This window comes from Myodes glareolus, chromosome 7 (assembly GCF_982192425.1).
Source record: "Myodes glareolus chromosome 7, mMyoGla1.1, whole genome shotgun sequence".
Classification (NCBI taxonomy): Eukaryota; Metazoa; Chordata; class Mammalia; order Rodentia; family Cricetidae; genus Myodes; species Myodes glareolus.
This window is the reverse complement of record NC_142032.1, coordinates 798,703-816,529: the sequence shown is the minus strand read 5'-3', so window position 1 is coordinate 816,529 and position 17,827 is coordinate 798,703. Positions and strand designations below refer to the sequence as shown.

The following is a 17,827-nucleotide window of genomic DNA, read 5'->3' as shown; positions in this document are numbered from 1 at the left end:
AGCCAAAGCCAAGTTCTGAGCATCCTGTGCTAGACACAGCAAGTCATGTGACTGTGACTTGTCACCTAAAGAAAGCTGATAGCATTAGGGATCCTATCTCCTCGCTTCCGTGGACACTGTATGGTGCAAAGTGGAAAACACAAAACCAGCTCTCCCACCTGCCCAGCCAACAAAGAGAAGGTGTTTTTCTGTCCCTCATCCTAGGTCATGTCACATTTTCGAAGTTTCAAGTTATTTTTTGAAGTTGTTGGTGTTTGCATTTTAAGTTGTCTCTTTTCCAGGGAAGGGCAAGACTACCTCTTTCTCTCCTAATAAGTCCTTTATTCTCCAGGGTTTTGCCAAAAATAAAAAAGTTACTCGTTTCAAAGCATCGAATACGCTGCTGTTCAAGTTGCACAGACTCTAGATTTCAATATAAGACCCCAGAAGATGAGCTTCAAGCAAACAGGCCCATAGAAAGAATTTCTGGCTCCGTCCTCACTACCACCTAAGTAAACATCTTACTGCCCCCAGTTTCTGAACACCTGTTGAACCTGTTATGATTCTCTACCATTTACTACCGTGAGCTTCCTCCCTGAGCCTCAAAGTTTGTGGGAGGATTCACCCTGTGGAAAGAGCTCCGGAGCGTTTTGCCAACCGAAGTCACTGGTTGGCCTTTGATGGGAGATGGCGCCTAGCTCTGCCTCTCACAGCTTTTCTTGCCGATGACGTTGAAAGGCAAGGGGAAATGGTGGTCTCAGACCTTAACCCCCGGTCCAGTCAACGCTGCAGGTGGATACTTGTATCCCAGTGGCTCCATCGCGATCTGAGTCCACGGCACCTCACTACTCCGCAGAGGGAAAACCAAGCTGGGTCACCAGTGGCAGTCCCCACAACTGTGGCGAAAGCTAGCCCCAGCCACCGCCCCTCCCGGCCCTCTCTGCAAAGCCACCCCCCACCCAGCCCAACACACACACCCGCCGCCCGCCTCCTCTCTGGCTACCACCAATCAGCGTCCCGAGCGGCGCTCGCAGAGTCAGGTCGGCAGCCATTGAGCGCCAGGGCCCGAGGCGGCGCCTCACCCGCCCCCTCGCAGGATGCCAGGCGCCCCGCAGCTGGCGAGGTGGGCGCAGAGCGCGGGGCGCAGGAGGCGCGCGGGGCTGGAGAGGAGCGCGCACCCGCCTCCGCTCCGCCTCCGTCCGGGGGCGCGGGCGCGGTGGCCCCGGCGGAGGATCGCAGGGGGCAGGGCCGAGACAGAGAGGAGGGGGCACCGGGGGAAGCGGGAGCGATAAAAGGAGGCAAGGCTGCCCCACCCCGAGGCAGGCCGGTGGGCAGGCTCTCGCGTCCCTTCCGTCCGGCCTGTGCCGGCGGCGGGGAGGCGCGCGGCCGCTGCCGGCCCATGGAGGCTTTCCCTTGGGCGCCACGCTCGCCCCGCCGCGCCCGCGCACCCGCGCCTATGGCGCTCGTGCCCAGCGCCCGCTACATGAGCGCCCCGGGCCCGGTGCACCCGCAGCCCTTCAGCTCCTGGAATGACTACCTGGGGCTCGCCACGCTCATCACCAGGGCTGGAGACCGCAGCTCCCCGCCCTCCTCGTCCCACTGCTCCTCGCTCGAAGGGTCCGGGCCCTTGGCGGCGGGGCCGACGCTCGAGCCGCCCGACGACGACGAGGACGACGATGGCGATGAGCCAGGGGCCCGGGACCGCTACCTGGGCGGCGCGCTGGAACTGCGCGCGCTAGAGCTGTGCGCCGGCACTGCCGAGGCCGGGCTGCTGGAGGAGCGCTTCGCTGAGCTAAACCCGTTCGCAGGGCGCGCCGCCGCGGTGCTGCTGAGCTGCGCGCCCGCCGCCTCCGCCGCCCCCACGACCGAGGTGACGCCACGAGAGGTGCCGGGCCCTGCGTGGGCGGCCGAGCCTCGTCTGCACGCGGCCTCTGGGGCGGCCGCCGCACGTCTGCTGAAACCGGAGCTGCAGGTGTGTGTGTTCTGTCGGAACAACAAGGAGGCGGTGGCGCTCTACACCACACACATCCTCAAGGGCCCCGACGGCCGAGTGCTGTGCCCGGTTCTGCGCCGCTACACGTGCCCCTTGTGCGGTGCCAGCGGCGACAACGCACACACCATCAAATATTGCCCGCTTTCCAAAGTGCCACCGCCTGCTGCCCGCCCGCCGCTGCGCAGCACCAGGGACAGCCTGCCCAGCAAGAAGCTGCGCTAGGGCCGGGCTGTGGACGCCTGAAGTCATGGTCGCGCCTTCTTTCCCGTGACTCAACTTTGCAAGTGGTCTTCGTTTTGCGGAAGCCGGCGGGGCGCAGCAGTTTCCAGTGGAGTGGTCGGGTCTCTGACGTTGAAATCTTGAATTTTGTCTCTAGTTTCTAAAGCGCGCATCCAGAACCGTGAGGACTGAACGAGTATGGCACCGGCTTTAAGTGTGGCGACTGAAGAGTTGCTTACTATGTACGTCGGCCTATTTTAGGTGCGCATCATTATGAAATTGTCTCTGATTTTGGATGTTTCGTTTCATGAATGGAGGCACTTTATTAGGTCTAGAGTATTTTTTAATAGCCTCTGAACTTTAGTGTGTAAAACTAACCATTTTATGGAATGTCGGCAAATGTCTATTTTATTGTTTGATGCAATTTATTAACTTTTTAAGTTTGTCCTTACTGTTTGCAGGTAAAACAATTCAGCACACGTCCCAGTATTAATTTAAGAGGGTGTTCCTCCTCGTAGCTTGTTTCTGTCCTAACTGGGAGGTTTAAAGGCACAATCTGTAGCAGCTAGAATAGTTCTTAACCTTTTATGTATCAGATATTCTACTGAATTAGCAAGTAGCCCTTCCCACCCTTAAAATTAACTGTGCCAAGTCCTAATCATATCATGCTCATATTTGGAAATGGTGCTGTTTAAGAGACTTGTGTATTTATACAGTGACAGTATACGAATACATTAATCTCCCCTGTAACTCCTTACCATTTCCTCTATGCACCATTCCCTGACCTGTCCAATTCTTTATAATGTCTGATGCTAAGATCAGAAAGGAGGAAACCAAGAACAGTGTTTTAACTCACCTTGATTGTTCAATTTCAGGCTTCCTAAATAGAAAATGGGAAATATGAAGCAATAACCCGAGATCCAGAAGGTTGTCCTCTGGGCTGTCTACCTTCAGATATACAGGTGTGCCAAAATAAACACCATTTAAAGGCTCTAATAATTGGGTTGGATGCAAGTATCATGACCTCCTTGGTTATGATTCCACTCTTACTGGTCTGCTTCCAGAACCAAATCTTGAGGCAAAAGTTCCTAACCCCTTAATTGCAGTAAATCCATCACATTGAATGCTGGACTATGGCATATAACTGCCATCCAGACAGAAGAGGCAAAGGTGGAAGTGAATTAAGATAAACTCAGACATAATACTATCTGAAAATACCAGGCAAGAGTTTAAGTATATAAAACTTCCAGTAGTCAGATTAGCTACAGTACTGAGAGTAGACTTTCATATCAAACAGTTAACTTCAACAACAAACTGGCTTCCCATGTACCAGAGAGTGATATAAAAATAGTGGATAGCTGTGCACCCTTTGGTAAAAGGGGGTGGGGGCCACAGGGTACATCATATCATATACAAGAAGGGGTTGGTGTAAAGACATTCTTAGCAATGAAAGAAAATACCCGTTGCAGCCCCACAGAATTAGATTCCACTCGACCTGGGCCTAAACTTAATAAAACTATGTAGTTCCTTGTTCTTTTGCTAGAAAATAAACCATCTGTTTGAGGGTAAAGTTTTTCAAGTTAACATAAATTCACATTCTTTTCCCGAACTGGTCTGTTCTTCAAAAAAACTGAGCATTCTCAAAGGCAAGATCAAGTCATTCAGCTCTTTGAACTTCACTACACATGCCTTGATGGAACTCCTTAAATCCAAAGAGCACATGCCTAATGCCTACATTTATTTTCTGACATCTTACCAAAACCAGGGGTGCTGAGATTTGCATTCCTGTTCAGTGAGTGGTACTAAGGTGACCCCCCAAAAATGTGCTCACATTAAGTATCTGTTATGCTAACAAATGGGGAAAATGGCTACCAATAAAGTGCTTCTAAGCACAAAGACCTGAGTTCTATCCCCAGCACCCACATAAAAATATGGGAGTGGTGATAAGCTTTTACTCCCAGTGCTGGCGAGGCAGAGGCCAGCCTTGCTAAAAGCCTATCTCACGTTATGTGAGCTCATGAAGACTATCCCTCTGAGGCTGACCTTCACATATGTGCACATTTATGTACTGTGTTGGGTGTTTTTCTTAAAGCTATGGTCTTAACCACACAGGAAGCAGGCTAGCTCCAGGTTTGGAAAACTCCAGATTCAAAAAAAAATACCTTGTGTGTAAAAAAAAAAAAAAAAAAAAAGTCTTCTATATAAACAAAAAATGTTGGTTTTCTAGTGTTAGCGCTCAAGAGGAAATAGACCCCACCACCACCAAACCAGCCAGGTATGAAATCCTAGCACTCCTGAGGCAGAGGGAGGCTTAAGTAATCCTTGGAATGCGATGTGACACTCTGTAAAGGTTCTGTAAAAATGTTTACACTAGAAACTGAAGTTTAGGGCTAGAAGTACTCAGTGGTAGAGCACTTTCCTAGAATGCACAAAACCCTAGGATCAACCCCATTACAGGGAAGTAAATGACCCAAAGTTTAATACAAAACTGTGACAAGGTTGGCTTCTAAGAACACACTGTGTATCTGGTTTAAACCACAAAAGGTACAGCCCTGTAACAGCTTCTCCATGAGCACAACAGGCTGTGCTATGCTTTAGCCTGTCTGTCCAAACTTATTAATTCTAGTGGCTTTTTACTTCCTTGTACTTTATTTTTCCTACAAAATTCTTTTCAGAAGTTAAATAGCTTTGATTAAAACTTTTGTCAGATATATTAAACCAAAACCATGTATTTCAAAACTATCAGAAATGTATTTCAGATTAATTTTGTTGTCTTAAGTGTCTTGGTAAGAACATTCCCTCCAGTGTCTCGTAGTTCTATTATAACTTAGCCAAAATGTCTGTGGGGAAAATACAGCAGATGGAAACAGTTTTTGAGACTGTGTCTCACCAGCCAAAGCTCACCTGTAAAATTCAGTATCCTTCTGCCTCACCCAACAAAGTTCTGAGATGACATGTCATTTGGTACTGGTGGTTATTGCCTATATCCCACACATAGGTTCAAACCCCTTCCTGGTTGGCAGTCTATGGGCAAGTGTGATAAAGATCTTCTGGGGGCCTCTCTACCTTCAAGAACAGCTACAGGGGCTGTAAGGTTCCACTGTTTATAACTGCCAAAAGCCATAGGACTCACCTGGAGATTAATCAGCTTTCCTTTAACCTGTTAAATGTATGGAGAGAGTGCTGTGATAGTGGAATCCCATGAACTAAACCACAAAGCAAAAGCATTAGATATTTCTGCCCCTACCCTGTTCCCTGGGTTCTCTCCCAGAACAAGAAGGCAGACAGTGTCTGAAAACCCAGCTAAGCTGCCAAGATAGATCTGCAGGCTAACCTTGAAATGTGCTACCCCCACCATATGCATTCAACTATATTTAAAAAAAAAATCACTTTCTGGGGATTATCTCTGGCATCACAGTATCTGGCTCACTAGTAAATGCATACATAGGAGGTTACTGTCTCAAATATAACCAATGCTCTCTAAGTCTTTTGCATGTTTGAAATTCCAATCCTTGGAAACACCATACAAAAAGCACATGATTAAGTAGGAAAAGCATCAGTTCTCCCTCTTCTGGTCTGACAGCTGTAACAAATTTTTAAACCACTACCTTAGAATTTATAAAGCCCACCCCCACTAAAAGTTTGTCACACAAATCCCCTACAACTCTGTTGCTTTTTTTGTTTTTCCTTTTCCCGATAGTTTCTGTGAATGGTAAGGACGCTTCACAAACTTGCTAGCTGCTACCATGTGCTTTTTGTATTACTATTAGGTTATTCTTTGCTATTAACAATAATTTTTAATAGCATTGATAAAATTCACAAAACCTCAACTGAATACATGGTCTATAACACCATTAACAAATTAACACTAACACCAATTATGTAAGTATTTTATTTATCACTGAAGAAAAAACACAGCAGCAAGTTCTGTGTTGGCTTCAATAAGACCAAATGGTTATTACTCTTTAACACAGCTACTACACTCCAAAATTGAAGTCAACACAGTCATCACTACAAATTACTTGTTGAAATAATCTATCCTGAAGAAAGGAAAGTAGGAAAAAGAATTTAAACAATTCCTCCAAACCACACATTTATAAATATTGTCATATTTAAAATGCTTGAAAGGCATGAATTAGTGGGAAAGCAGTTTTCTTTTGGCAACAGAAAAAAAGAAAGAGCAACAGTTTACCAAACGCTCTAGGAACCCAAAGCTGTCCTGTCCTGGATCTGCACCTGAGCAGTGCCATGATGACTACAAAATGCTTATACTCACCTCTCTCAAGTAGTCTACAGAAAACCCCATTGCAACCAGTGTTTGTAATGTCTACTGCACTGATCAGAAGCTATAAACTGCCTAAATGTCATTAATAGTAAATACCCAAGAAAGTATGTCCCCACTAATGATGGGAAAGCTGTCAGATCAGTTGGCTTAAAGGGTTTTCAAATATTTTAACAGAACCTTACCTTAGTCCAAATTAAATTGATATTTCAAAACAAAACAAAAAGATCAATTGTATACCAAGATGTAGGTGTTAACACCTGAAGGTTTCATTTTTATTTTTTAGTTTTTTTTAAACAAATGATTGATGAAATAATGCAACACCTTAAATTCCAGAAAATGGCATGGTTTTTCAACCTCCTGTGAATACAGTGCATGATCAATCTATTATATATGATTAATACAAGTTCATGCTTTTTGTGTTATGGTGAGACAACATTAAAGAATTCAATATAGACCGGGTGAAGCAGAAGTATAATAATCCTTGACTGTGATCAAACCTATGTGGTGAGACACAAGTTTGACTCCATCGTCTTGGGCCTTAGCGTCGTACTGTTGTCCATCCATCTTCATCAGTTTCATTCTTAGTACGACGAAGGGATTCCCTGTCTTTCTCAGCTCTCCAGGATGCCTTCTCTTTCTCACCTTCTCGTTCCCTCTCTCTCTCTCTATCTCTTGAAAGAGCTGGCGGAGGAATACGACGAGGTAGATCTCGTTCTTCAGTCCGGTCATCTTTCCTGTCATCAGCTCGTCTCCAGGAGCTTGCTAGAAAAGTTAAAAAAAAAAGTCTTAAGTTTGAACTATTTTATTGGTTAAAGCTAAAGAAATGCCCGCCTTAAACTATTTGAGAAAATCAACAATGCAGAATCACTTAATTAATTTGTTGTCATTTTAATTATTTGTCCACATTTTAATTCTTTTGTCATTTCTGACAAAAACCTTTTAAAATATGAACTTACAGACATAATTGAAAAATTGCAAACAGAAATCCTTGACCATAGAAATATCTTTATAGTTAAAAACTGAACACAGGATAAAAACTATCAGAATAAAGATGTCCAATAGAAAGAATTTTTGGCTCTTGAATTTTAGCAAATGAATCATAAAATGTGGGATGTTAAGTTATAGTTTTAATACTCTTCTGATCCCGACGAGCGAGCAAACTGAAGTACAATGGACATCTTAAACTAACTAAAAATACTTAAATTTTTTTGTTGTTGTCAGGTGGTGGCAGTGCTCACCTTTAATGCCAGCACTTGGAAGGCAGAGGCAGGCAGATCTGAATTCTAGGCCAACCTGGACTACAGATTCTGGGACAGTCAGGGCTACACAGCGCAACCCTGCCTCAAAAACAAAACAAAACAAAACAAAAAAAAAACAAAAACCCAAAAATAAACAGATATAATTTAAAATATTGTTTAGGTGTATGCAGTTAGGGATGCGAGTGAGTACAGTTCAGGAAACAGCTTTCAGGGAGTGAGTTCTTTTTCTACTATGCAGGTCCCCAGGACTGACGTCAAGTTGCTAAGCAAGAGCTTTACTCACTGAGCCATCTCACCAGCCCCAAAGTGTCTTTGCTTTACACTCCTGTGTTCATACAACTAATACTGTTCTCTCCAATCTCACCAATTTCTGCTACTTATCATTAAGTCTATTGTACAGCTGCCTTATACACGAGCTGATAACTAAGTACACTACACTTGCTCTTATTTTCAATGTCCATATAAATCTAAAAGATAATTATATAAAGCCCCAATCCTGCCACAAAACTGTTCATTCCAACACCCAAAATGTCTCTCTACCTTCTTCTCGCTCTGATCTGAGGGGAGGTCCTCTCCGGTCTCTATCATCTCTTAAATCCCTTCTTTCTCTCAGGTCTCTCAGATCACGACGATCATCTCTTTCCCGACGACGGTCATCCCGGTCTCTATCATCACGGCGACTTGAATCTCGCCAGCTTGAAGATTCTTCTGCTGGTCCTCTTCTCCAGCCACCCTCATCTCTGCAGCCATTTAAAGTAACAAGTTCAGCTCTTGGTAGACTACATGGGTAATTTGTAAACTACACCCCAGTCTTGTGGGTGTGGTGGTGCATACCAGTTTGAGGCCAGCCTGATCTACAGAATGAGATCCAGGGTAACCAGGGCTTCACAGAGAAACCCGGCCTCAAAAAAACAAAAACAAGTATATTTCGGGGGGGGGGAGGACACGGACACACATAACACACCAAATCCAGTTTATTATTCTGAGTTTAAACTCCCAACACCTCAATCTCAATCTGGTATCTATCTCAGGCATTTCTAATAAGGCACCTAGACCACTTCACCTGTAGTTACTTAAGTAAGAGCCTACAACAGCACAACCCATACTCCTAGAGCTAGATTACTAGCCACATGAAGCTGCTGGCTGCCATGCTGGATAAAATACAGAGAACTTTCCCCACCAGATTTGCTAGGACTTTTACTGCTAATAAAAACCGGGCATGTTGTCAACAGACTATAAATCTTAACATATGAGTGCCGGATAAAAACTGGAATTCAGGCCATCCTAAACTACACATTAACACTTCATCTTCAAAAACCAACAAAAAAGGATAATTTAAAAACAATTAAGATAATTCATTGCTCTAAGAAGCAGGAGTAGTAGTCACCAGACTGGTCCATTTACCTGCTAAGCGACCTGCAGGCAGCCAGTAAGAGTTAAGCTCCCCCTCCAGGCCCATTTTTTCATTTTCTATGTTTATCTAAATGATATTACTTATCAAAAATGATTTGGAGTGCATAGCAAAGTGTAAGAGAACTACAAAAGTAGGATAATTCCAACCTGGGTCTTCTGAAGCGATCCTCCCGGTCCCCATCTCTCTCTCTGTCCCTTTCTCGTTCGGGGTCCTTCTCGTTCTCCTCTCGATCTTGACTGTCTCTATCCCTCTCTTTGTCTCTATCCCATTCACGTTCTTCTGATGGTCTTGATTCTCGAGGTGGACCCCAACTCTCTTCTCTAGCCTTTTCTTTCTCTCTCCATCCACCTATTTTATAAAAAGAAGCAATTTTATTTTATAACAGATTAGCAATTGTATGTTTGTGTGGTGCTGGGGATTTAAAGACAGACCTTATGCATGCTAAGCAAGCTGTCTATCAACTGAGCTCATCCCTGGCCTTTATGAAGATAGCATTAATTCATCATCCCAAACAAATTGAAGATACTCTTATTCCAGTAAGAAAATTAAACAAAACTAAATTCATGTTTGTGCCATATATATATATGGCTGCTCATTAGTAATTTTCCTGAACTATGTCTCTATAGGAAGTTTAAACAGTCTCGATGTAATATTTCATAAAATAAGAGATTATCAAATATTTCTTGTTGTGTACATTGCCAGCATAAAAATCTGTTCTAATTGTATTACAGAGTACTCAGTTAAGCAGAAAACTTCAGTTTCCTGGGAATGACCACCCCAATTATGAATTTATACTCTGTAGTATTTTAATCAATGACTCTTTCCTACTCCTGTCCTGTGACATTTACCCCATCATCCAGTTACAAGACAAGGATAAATGTTTTGATTCTGCCTGGTGTTTCGTATAAAACAGCAAAGAAGCCAAAGCAAGCCAACTTCTCATTGGTGCATTAAAGCTACAAAGCTAATCACCACTGTATCTTACTTTCATATCAATAAGTGAGTAACAAACTTATTTAATTAATCCTTGCCATAATTAAGTCAATCTTAACTATTGTCAGATTCTTGAATTTTCTGCTTCAAAGACAGTGTCGTTCTATGTAGCCCTGGCTGTCCTGGAACTTACCATGGAGACTACGCTAGCCTTATATTCACAGAGATCCTCCTGCCTCTGCCACCAGAAAGCTGAGATTAAAAGTGTGTGTGCCATCACACCCAGCCCACTCGCAAATAAATATTTTAATCCCAAATTAATATTTGTGGCAATCTTGCAATTACTTAGTTCAGAAAGAAAAATAAGTTGTCTTCTGACATATGTAATGCCAGCTCAGGTCTGTAGCACTCTGGTCACAGAATCAGCATTTTTAACTATAAAAAATGTCCTTTTAAAAGGTCTGCTTATTTAGTACTGTGATTTTTTTTTTAACTCCACTGTTCAAATGACCTACAAGAATAGGCTGAAGTACTGTCTCAAATTTAAGGGGAAATGCATGTGTTAGACAAACTTTGTTCAATCATGGATTACCAAAACTGCTGGCCATGGATTCACTATTTCAAATCAGTACTGTTTTGAGCAAAGTGATTTAAACAGAAACACATCAAGAGACAAATTATATGCTGATGGATGGCAGAATAATAGAAAGGCATCTAAGCCTGTATTTCTTCTAGGATTTCTCAGTATTCACAGCACATCAACTTTATATTGGACACATCACAATTTACTGAGAACCTACCATACTGCCAATCTCATTTTACACAAAGCATGGCAATCTAAGGTCACATAGTTCAATAGTGGAATATGGCCAAATTAGAAAAGATAAATAGTATGTTTGCCACAGAAGTCACAACTAGTAAAAGAAAAAAAAAGGTGATAATTAGATCTAAACTCAGGAAGGACTGATTATTCTGGGTACTGCAAAAAGGAACTGGGAGTGGGGAAAAATGGCAGAAGCCAGTTAGCCGAGCAAGGAGAGCTCAAAGGACATATACTCAATTTCAATCAGAGGGAACACAGAAGTGGATGAATTTAAGGTTCCTCAAAGGGCAGACTGAAAGGGGCTGGAGAGAACGCTCAGCAATTAACAGCACATTCTGTTCTTGCAGTTCAATTCCATATACCCATGTCAGGAGGCCCTAATTGCCTTCACTCTCCCGGAGAACAGATGCCTCTGGCCTGCCTCCATGGACACCTACATTCATGTGTACATACCCGCACACAGGCGATTTTAAAATAATTACACTTTAAAAAATGAGATTCTGAGTATGATCCCAGGGTGACTGGACAAATGAGAGTAATTTTCATTTAAAAATCATTGTACAGGCACTTGAAAAAAACCTACATTAAAAAAAAGATAATAGTACAATTGTCATTTCATTTTTTACACACCAAACAAATTCCACAAAAGCATCTAATTTTTTAAATATGAAATCTTACCGGGCTTGACAAATGGTCTCCAAGGACCAGGTCTTGCATCGTCACCCCGTCTGGGAATCCTATCATCGTCCATATTTCTCCAAGGCCCCCGGTCATCATCTGCACCTCTCCTGGAAATCCTATCATCATCAGCATTCCTCCAAGGTCCTCGGTCTTCATCTAACCCTCGCCTGGGACCCCGGTCATCATCCATGCCCCTCCTGGGACCCCTGTCATCATCAGCACTACGCCAGGATGACCGTTCATCATCAGCACCTCCTCTTCTCGGCCCCCGGTCCTCATCCATCCCACGTCTAGGTCCTCTGTCCTCATCTGCTGTACGCCAGCTTCCTCTGTCATCATCCAGTCCTCGTCTGGGTGGTCTGTCATCATCTGCGTGACGCCAGCTTCCCCTATCGTCATCACCAATTCGCCTGGGAGGTCTGTCATCATCTGCATTACGCCAGGAAGGACGGTCATCATCTGTTCCTCTACGAGAAAATCTATCTTCATCGGGACCACGTCTAGGCCCTCTGTCATCATCCAGGCCACGCCTGGGGATGCGATCATCATCTGGTCTAAGAGAAGATTCTCTCTCTTCATCATCTCCCACGCGCCTCAGTCGATCCTCATCTCTCCTGTGAGGCCTCTCATCATCCCGAGTTTCTCCACGTCTCCAGTCCCTAAGGAGCAGTAAGGTACAAGCTTTAAAAGCAAATTTTTCAGAAAGCCTATGGATCCTTGATTTCACTCATTCTTCTAAATCACTAAGTCTAAATTCATTAGTTCTGGTCCTTCAAAAATGTTCTCCAAATAAAAATTACACAAAATTCAGTACCTTAGCAGACAAGATCCTGAAAACAATTACCTGTGCCTTCCCAAGAGCACCTTGTCAAGTTCTGTATCTTTTACAATGAACTTTGCTTTAAAACTTAACTTCTGTATAAATAAAGCACTATTCCTACCAATAGTTATTACCATAAAAAAAAAATTAGTTCAAAAACTAAGCAGGTAGTGTAGTGGTAGAGTGCTTGCTACACTAAACTATAACCCTAGGTTCTATCTCCCAGTATTACAAAAATTAAAGAATATATTAAAAAAAACTGTTCAACCTCTTTAGAAAAAATGTTATAGACAGCTCTTTTTTGGGAGAGGTTTTCTGTATAGTCCTAGATGTCCTGGGAACTCACTCTAGAACAGGCTAGTCTGAAACTCAAGAGGACTAAAACTGTGTGCCACCAGAACACGACACATTTCATTCTTATTCTTTGAACTCAGTGCAATTGGGGTCTGATGGTATCTCTCAAGATTTATATGGGTCAGTCATAAGAGCAATGTTGAAGAAAAAAAACAACTATAAAGAAAAGTCACATTAACAGTAAAACCAGGCATAAGCTTGCAAATCCAACACTTGAGAAGTAGAAATAAGATTAGGAGTTTCAAGGTTATCTTAAAGCTACACAGACCATGACCTTGGCTCAAATAACAGATGGATCTGTATACCATTCTATAATCCCAATCTGATTTTAAAATCTACATACCACGATCCAAGACAAGGCACATTGTTCTTACGGTTCTACTTACTTCTCTGGCGGGCCTCTCCTCCACTCAGAGTCAGCTTCTGGTCCTTTCCTCCATGTGCCTTCTGAATCTCTATCTCCCCACCGAGAGTCCTGCACCCACAAAGCAAAGAGGCATCATAGTAATAAAAGTTACAAGGCCAACTACTAGAGTTTTCACAAGCATTTCATGCTTTCATTAAACAACCTCAAGATCCTAAAAAAGAGTCTGGTTGAAGGAGGATGCACAACTCTAACTTCGTCATCACTTGGAGGGCCAACAGGATCAAGAACTTTTTAAAAGTCAGCCTTGGTTGTATAAGATCTTCTTCCACAAAAATAAAAAACTAGGGACTAGAAAGAGCTCAGTTCCCAGAAAAAATCAGATGCCTCACAATTTTACCTGTAACTCCAGTTCCAGTGAATCCAACAATTCTGTTGGCACCTGCACTCATGTGTACATACCCACATGCATATAATTAAAAATAATCATTTAGGAGGCTGAAGAGATGGCTCAGCGGTTAAGAGCACTGGCTGCTCTTCCAGAGGTCCTGAGTTCAATTCCCAGCAACCACATGGTGGCTCACACACAACCATCTATAGTGAGATCTGGTGCCCTCGTCTCACAAAAAGTCATATATGCAGATAGAGCAATTCACATACATAATAAATAAATCTTAAAAAATAATCATTTAAAAAATTAGAATTGGTTTAATTGGTTTAAAGGGTAAAGTCGTTGAAGCACAAGTATACAGCTGAAACTATGAAAAGGGTTTGTCAAGTATGTTCCCTTTGGCTCTCAGTAATGAATATGAACCAAAGGAAGCTGAGACAGAAGAGCAGATTTAATGGTCACATACGCTATCATTATGAAAACTAGAACAGGTCTGGAAGAAAGTCTAGAAGAATATTATGACTGGGAAGACAGAGGAATCAAAAGCGACATAGGGTGTAATTAAAACCGAACTATGAGGGGCTGGTAAGATGACTCAGCAGTTAAGAACACTGGCTGCTCTTTCATAGAGTTCAATTCCCAGCACCCACATGGCAGCTCACAACTCTCTGTAACTCCAGTTCCAGGGGATCTGACACCTCATACATGCAAGAAAAACAGCAGTGCACATAAAACAAAAATAAATCATTTATAAAAGTTTAAAAAAGATAGAAACGGCCGTAGAAGTATCCCCACTGGGCGAATGAAAGAATGAAACGTGGCAAACAGAGGCTCTTTAGTTCCCTAAGGTGCATTCCCCAGAGCTCAGTACTTTAGTTTACAAAAGCCTGGCCCCATGTGAAAATCAATGTTCACAGGTAATGCCTACCTAGCACGACTACTCCCCTGTCTACAATCTTAGTCCCTGGGTGTTCCCAACCCATCCTTCAGTCTATGAGGATAAAAAGAAAAACAAACAAAAAACTGAACTATGATTAAGTGGATAACAGACCACGAATGAGAACAATTCAAAAGATGAGAGAAACAAGTCAGTTTTTGTGTTCAAGCAACTTTTTATCACCTAGGCCCCCCGATTACACTGCACATTCTGAATGAGGTTGAGATGGACCTAACTATCTCTCCCAAGTGATGGAGACACTATGAACAGTTTTTTTGTATCTAGGTAGTCAGAGAATGTACAGTGGTTCATCAGGTCACAATATTATACAAGAAAATTCATTGGTGATTCTACATGTAACTAAAACAGAATAAATATGCAAGGGTTGGAAACACAACTTAGTTAACAGTGGACTTGCCAGATGAAGAGTCTGGATTCTCTCTCTAGCACCGAAGAGAAATCAAGAGAATAACTTCTATACTCACCTTCCTAGAAAGTGGGTCATCACCAAGTCTCCTCTCTTCCTCTCTGCGCCGTTCTCTTTCTTCAATTTCCAGTTCCCTCTGCCGTTTTTTCCTTTCTACTTCTTCCAGTTTCTTGACTCTCTCTTGGTATTCTCTAAGTTCTTCCTCCCGTTTTGCTCTCTCAGCTCGCTCTCTTTCTTCTCGCTCTATAAAATGTTTTTCAGGTTATGCCAATGTTGATTCCCACCCATACTTTCCCTACCGACCATCAGGGCTACTTTTCTGGTATAAAGCAGTACATGTAGAGTGGAGGTGGGATAGAGCAGCATCCACATGGCAGCTCACTGTCGTCTATAACCCCAATATCTGACATCCTCACAGACAAAACACCAATGAACATAAAAGTAAATAAATAGTTTTTCAAAGGCAAGAATATTAAAAGAAGTCAGGTAGGAAGTAATAGCAATCAACAAATAGCAGTTGAGATTCAAGAAAACAAGTAGTTCACAATGATTTATGACATCAGTTGACACAAATCTAGACATACTTGGAAGAATTGCCTGCATAAGACTGGCCTATGGGCACACTTTCTTGTTTGCTGATTGCTATGGGCAATATCATCATTCATCCCTAGACTACACAAGAAAGGTAGCTGAGCAAGTCGGAGTGAGCCGCGAAGCAGTTCTCCTCCATGGTCTGAGTCAGTTTGTCTCCAGGTTCCTACCTTGTAGTCCCCTAGCAGACTCTCTCATGTCCCTCAGTGATGGACTATGATATGGAATCCAAATAAATCATCTCATCCCCCAAGCTGTTTTTGGTCAGTGTTTTAGCATAGCAACAGAAACCAAACTACAACTAATTCTTAATCTGTGATACCAGGTATACAACCACATATGTAATAATCATTAATTGGTGTAGGAGGGTCTTCTTTGTATGTGTTACTTTCATTGGTCAAATAAAGAAACTGCCTTGGCTTTTTGATAGGGCAGAATTTAGATAGGTAGAGTAGACCGAACAGAATACTGGGAGAAAGAAAGCAGAGGTCAGGTAGACGCCATGGCTCTTCTCTCAGAGACAGATGCTGCTTAGACTCATGCTGGTAAGCCACAGTCAAGTGGCGATACAGATGATTAGAAATGGGTTGAATCAATGTGAGAGCCAATAAGAGGCTAGAACTAATGGGCCAGGCAATGTTTAAATGAATACAGTTTCTGTGTAATTATTTTGGGTAAAGCTAGGCGGGAGTCGGGCAGCGGGAAGCGGCCTGGTGCTTTTACTACAATTAATAATACAGGATAATAAAATACCAAGAGGGAAGAAAGTATAAACTTAAGTATGTAGATATAGGTTGATAGAGGAAACAGCACCTACATATAATGCATTGGGTTATCTGTACAGTAGAGACCAATCATGCAGATTCCTTTGTTTTCTAAATAAGAGCGTAAAATAGGACATCTAACAATTACCATGCAGTTTATCGAAATGGATACCTTTTAGCATCTGTTCTTCTGCTCTCCTCTGTTCTTCTTCTTCCTTTTCTCTGTAGTAAGTTATTTTCCGTTCTTCTTTTCGTTGCCTTTTCCGTTCTTCCAGACGATTATGTCTTTCTTCTGCTAACCGCTCTTCAAACTGTTTCAGTTTTTCCTGTGAATTAAACAGTTATATATTTCCCCACAAAGGTCAACTTTGTCCAAATTATAAACCAGAAACATACTTTTACACATGTAAGCTCACAAGATCTAAAACTTACTATGTAGACCAAGCTGGCCTCCAACTCAGATCTGCCTGCCTCTGCCTCCCAAGTGCTGAGATTAAAAGTGTACACCATCATTCCCAGCCCTGATCTAGTTCATTTCTGACTGATCTAAAAGCCATAGTAAGTGGCCAGCAAGAAAAGACAAAAGCAGAATCTCTTAAAAAGTAAAGAAATTTTATCAGTATGTTAAGTTTTAAAATACTGAATTACCCTTAACTAAAGCTAAACACTGGACTGAGAGCAGAGTGCTTTGTCTGGCACATCTGCGGCCATAGGTTCAACTCCCAGTTCCAGTCCTTACCTCAAAACAAAAGAAAAACAGAAGTAAAAAACCTAGTCACATTTTATTTATTTAAAACAAAGAAAATGACTAAGAAATTAACACAAACATCTTTGATTTAGTTCTAGTTCCCTTTTTTTGTTTGTTTGTTTTTGAGACAGGTTCTCTCTACATAGTCACGAACTTACTATGTAGACCAAGCTGGCCTCCAACTCAGATCTGCCTGCCTCTGCCTCCCAAGTGCTGAGATTAAAAGTGTACACCATCATTCCCAGCCCTGATCTAGTTCATTTCTGACTGAATCAAACAGTAAAACACACACACACAAACACAACTTAAAAGCACACATGAATCTGTATTTAGCCATGGTGTGCCTGAAATTCTGCCTCCTTCAAGAGGTTCAGTGTCAAAACACACACAGCTTGATGAACAGGCCCCATCCCCAAAACCCACACTTCTATCAAATGAGATTTCATCTTTGAAACATTCCTTGAGATAAAATATCTCCCAACTCTTCCTACTGAAATATTGAATAATTATCCGTTATACTTTAACTCAAGACAGATCTTGCCAATGTTAAGGGAGAAAAAATCCTTAAACACACAAACAAATAAATAAATAAGCCCTCAAAGCTCACAAATTAGCGCTCCCTTAAGCCCAAGAATCTCACCTCATAGACAGATTGCCGGGCGGCTTTGAGTCGCATCACAAATAGATCTCTGTCTTCCAACATACGTGACATTCGGTTCTTATGTTCCAGAGCTTTTTCTCGTTCTAGCTGCATAGTAGTAATCTAAAGTACACAACAGAAGAGTAATCTCCAAAGCATTTGTTTTCCTAATTTACCTCAAAAAGATTCTAACAGACATTCTTTA

At 42.5% G+C, this 17,827-nt stretch overlaps 2 protein-coding genes across 2 annotated transcripts in view; one reads left to right on the top strand and one right to left on the bottom strand.

The window, feature by feature from the left end:
• The first annotated feature begins 1,181 nt into the window (after positions 1 to 1,181).
• Nanos1 (nanos C2HC-type zinc finger 1) lies at positions 1,182 to 4,930 on the top strand. Its single transcript, XM_085694181.2, has one exon. The coding sequence runs from the start codon at positions 1,379 to 1,381 to the stop codon at positions 2,192 to 2,194; it is 816 nt and encodes a 271-aa protein (XP_085550307.2). The 5' UTR covers positions 1,182 to 1,378; the 3' UTR covers positions 2,195 to 4,930.
• A 1,135-nt stretch (positions 4,931 to 6,065) lies between these two features.
• The window catches only part of Eif3a (eukaryotic translation initiation factor 3 subunit A), a 29,606-nt gene continuing 17,844 nt past the window's right edge, over positions 6,066 to 17,827 (bottom strand). Inside the window, exons 15-22 of the mRNA XM_085694180.2 lie at positions 17,623 to 17,745; positions 16,407 to 16,560; positions 14,938 to 15,122; positions 13,147 to 13,235; positions 11,584 to 12,245; positions 9,296 to 9,497; positions 8,276 to 8,475; positions 6,066 to 7,238 (exon numbers count right to left, since the gene is read on the bottom strand). Coding sequence (XP_085550306.1) covers positions 7,015 to 7,238; positions 8,276 to 8,475; positions 9,296 to 9,497; positions 11,584 to 12,245; positions 13,147 to 13,235; positions 14,938 to 15,122; positions 16,407 to 16,560; positions 17,623 to 17,745 — 1,839 coding nt within the window. The 3' untranslated portion in view covers positions 6,066 to 7,014. The remainder of the gene's footprint in view (positions 7,239 to 8,275; positions 8,476 to 9,295; positions 9,498 to 11,583; positions 12,246 to 13,146; positions 13,236 to 14,937; positions 15,123 to 16,406; positions 16,561 to 17,622; positions 17,746 to 17,827) is intronic.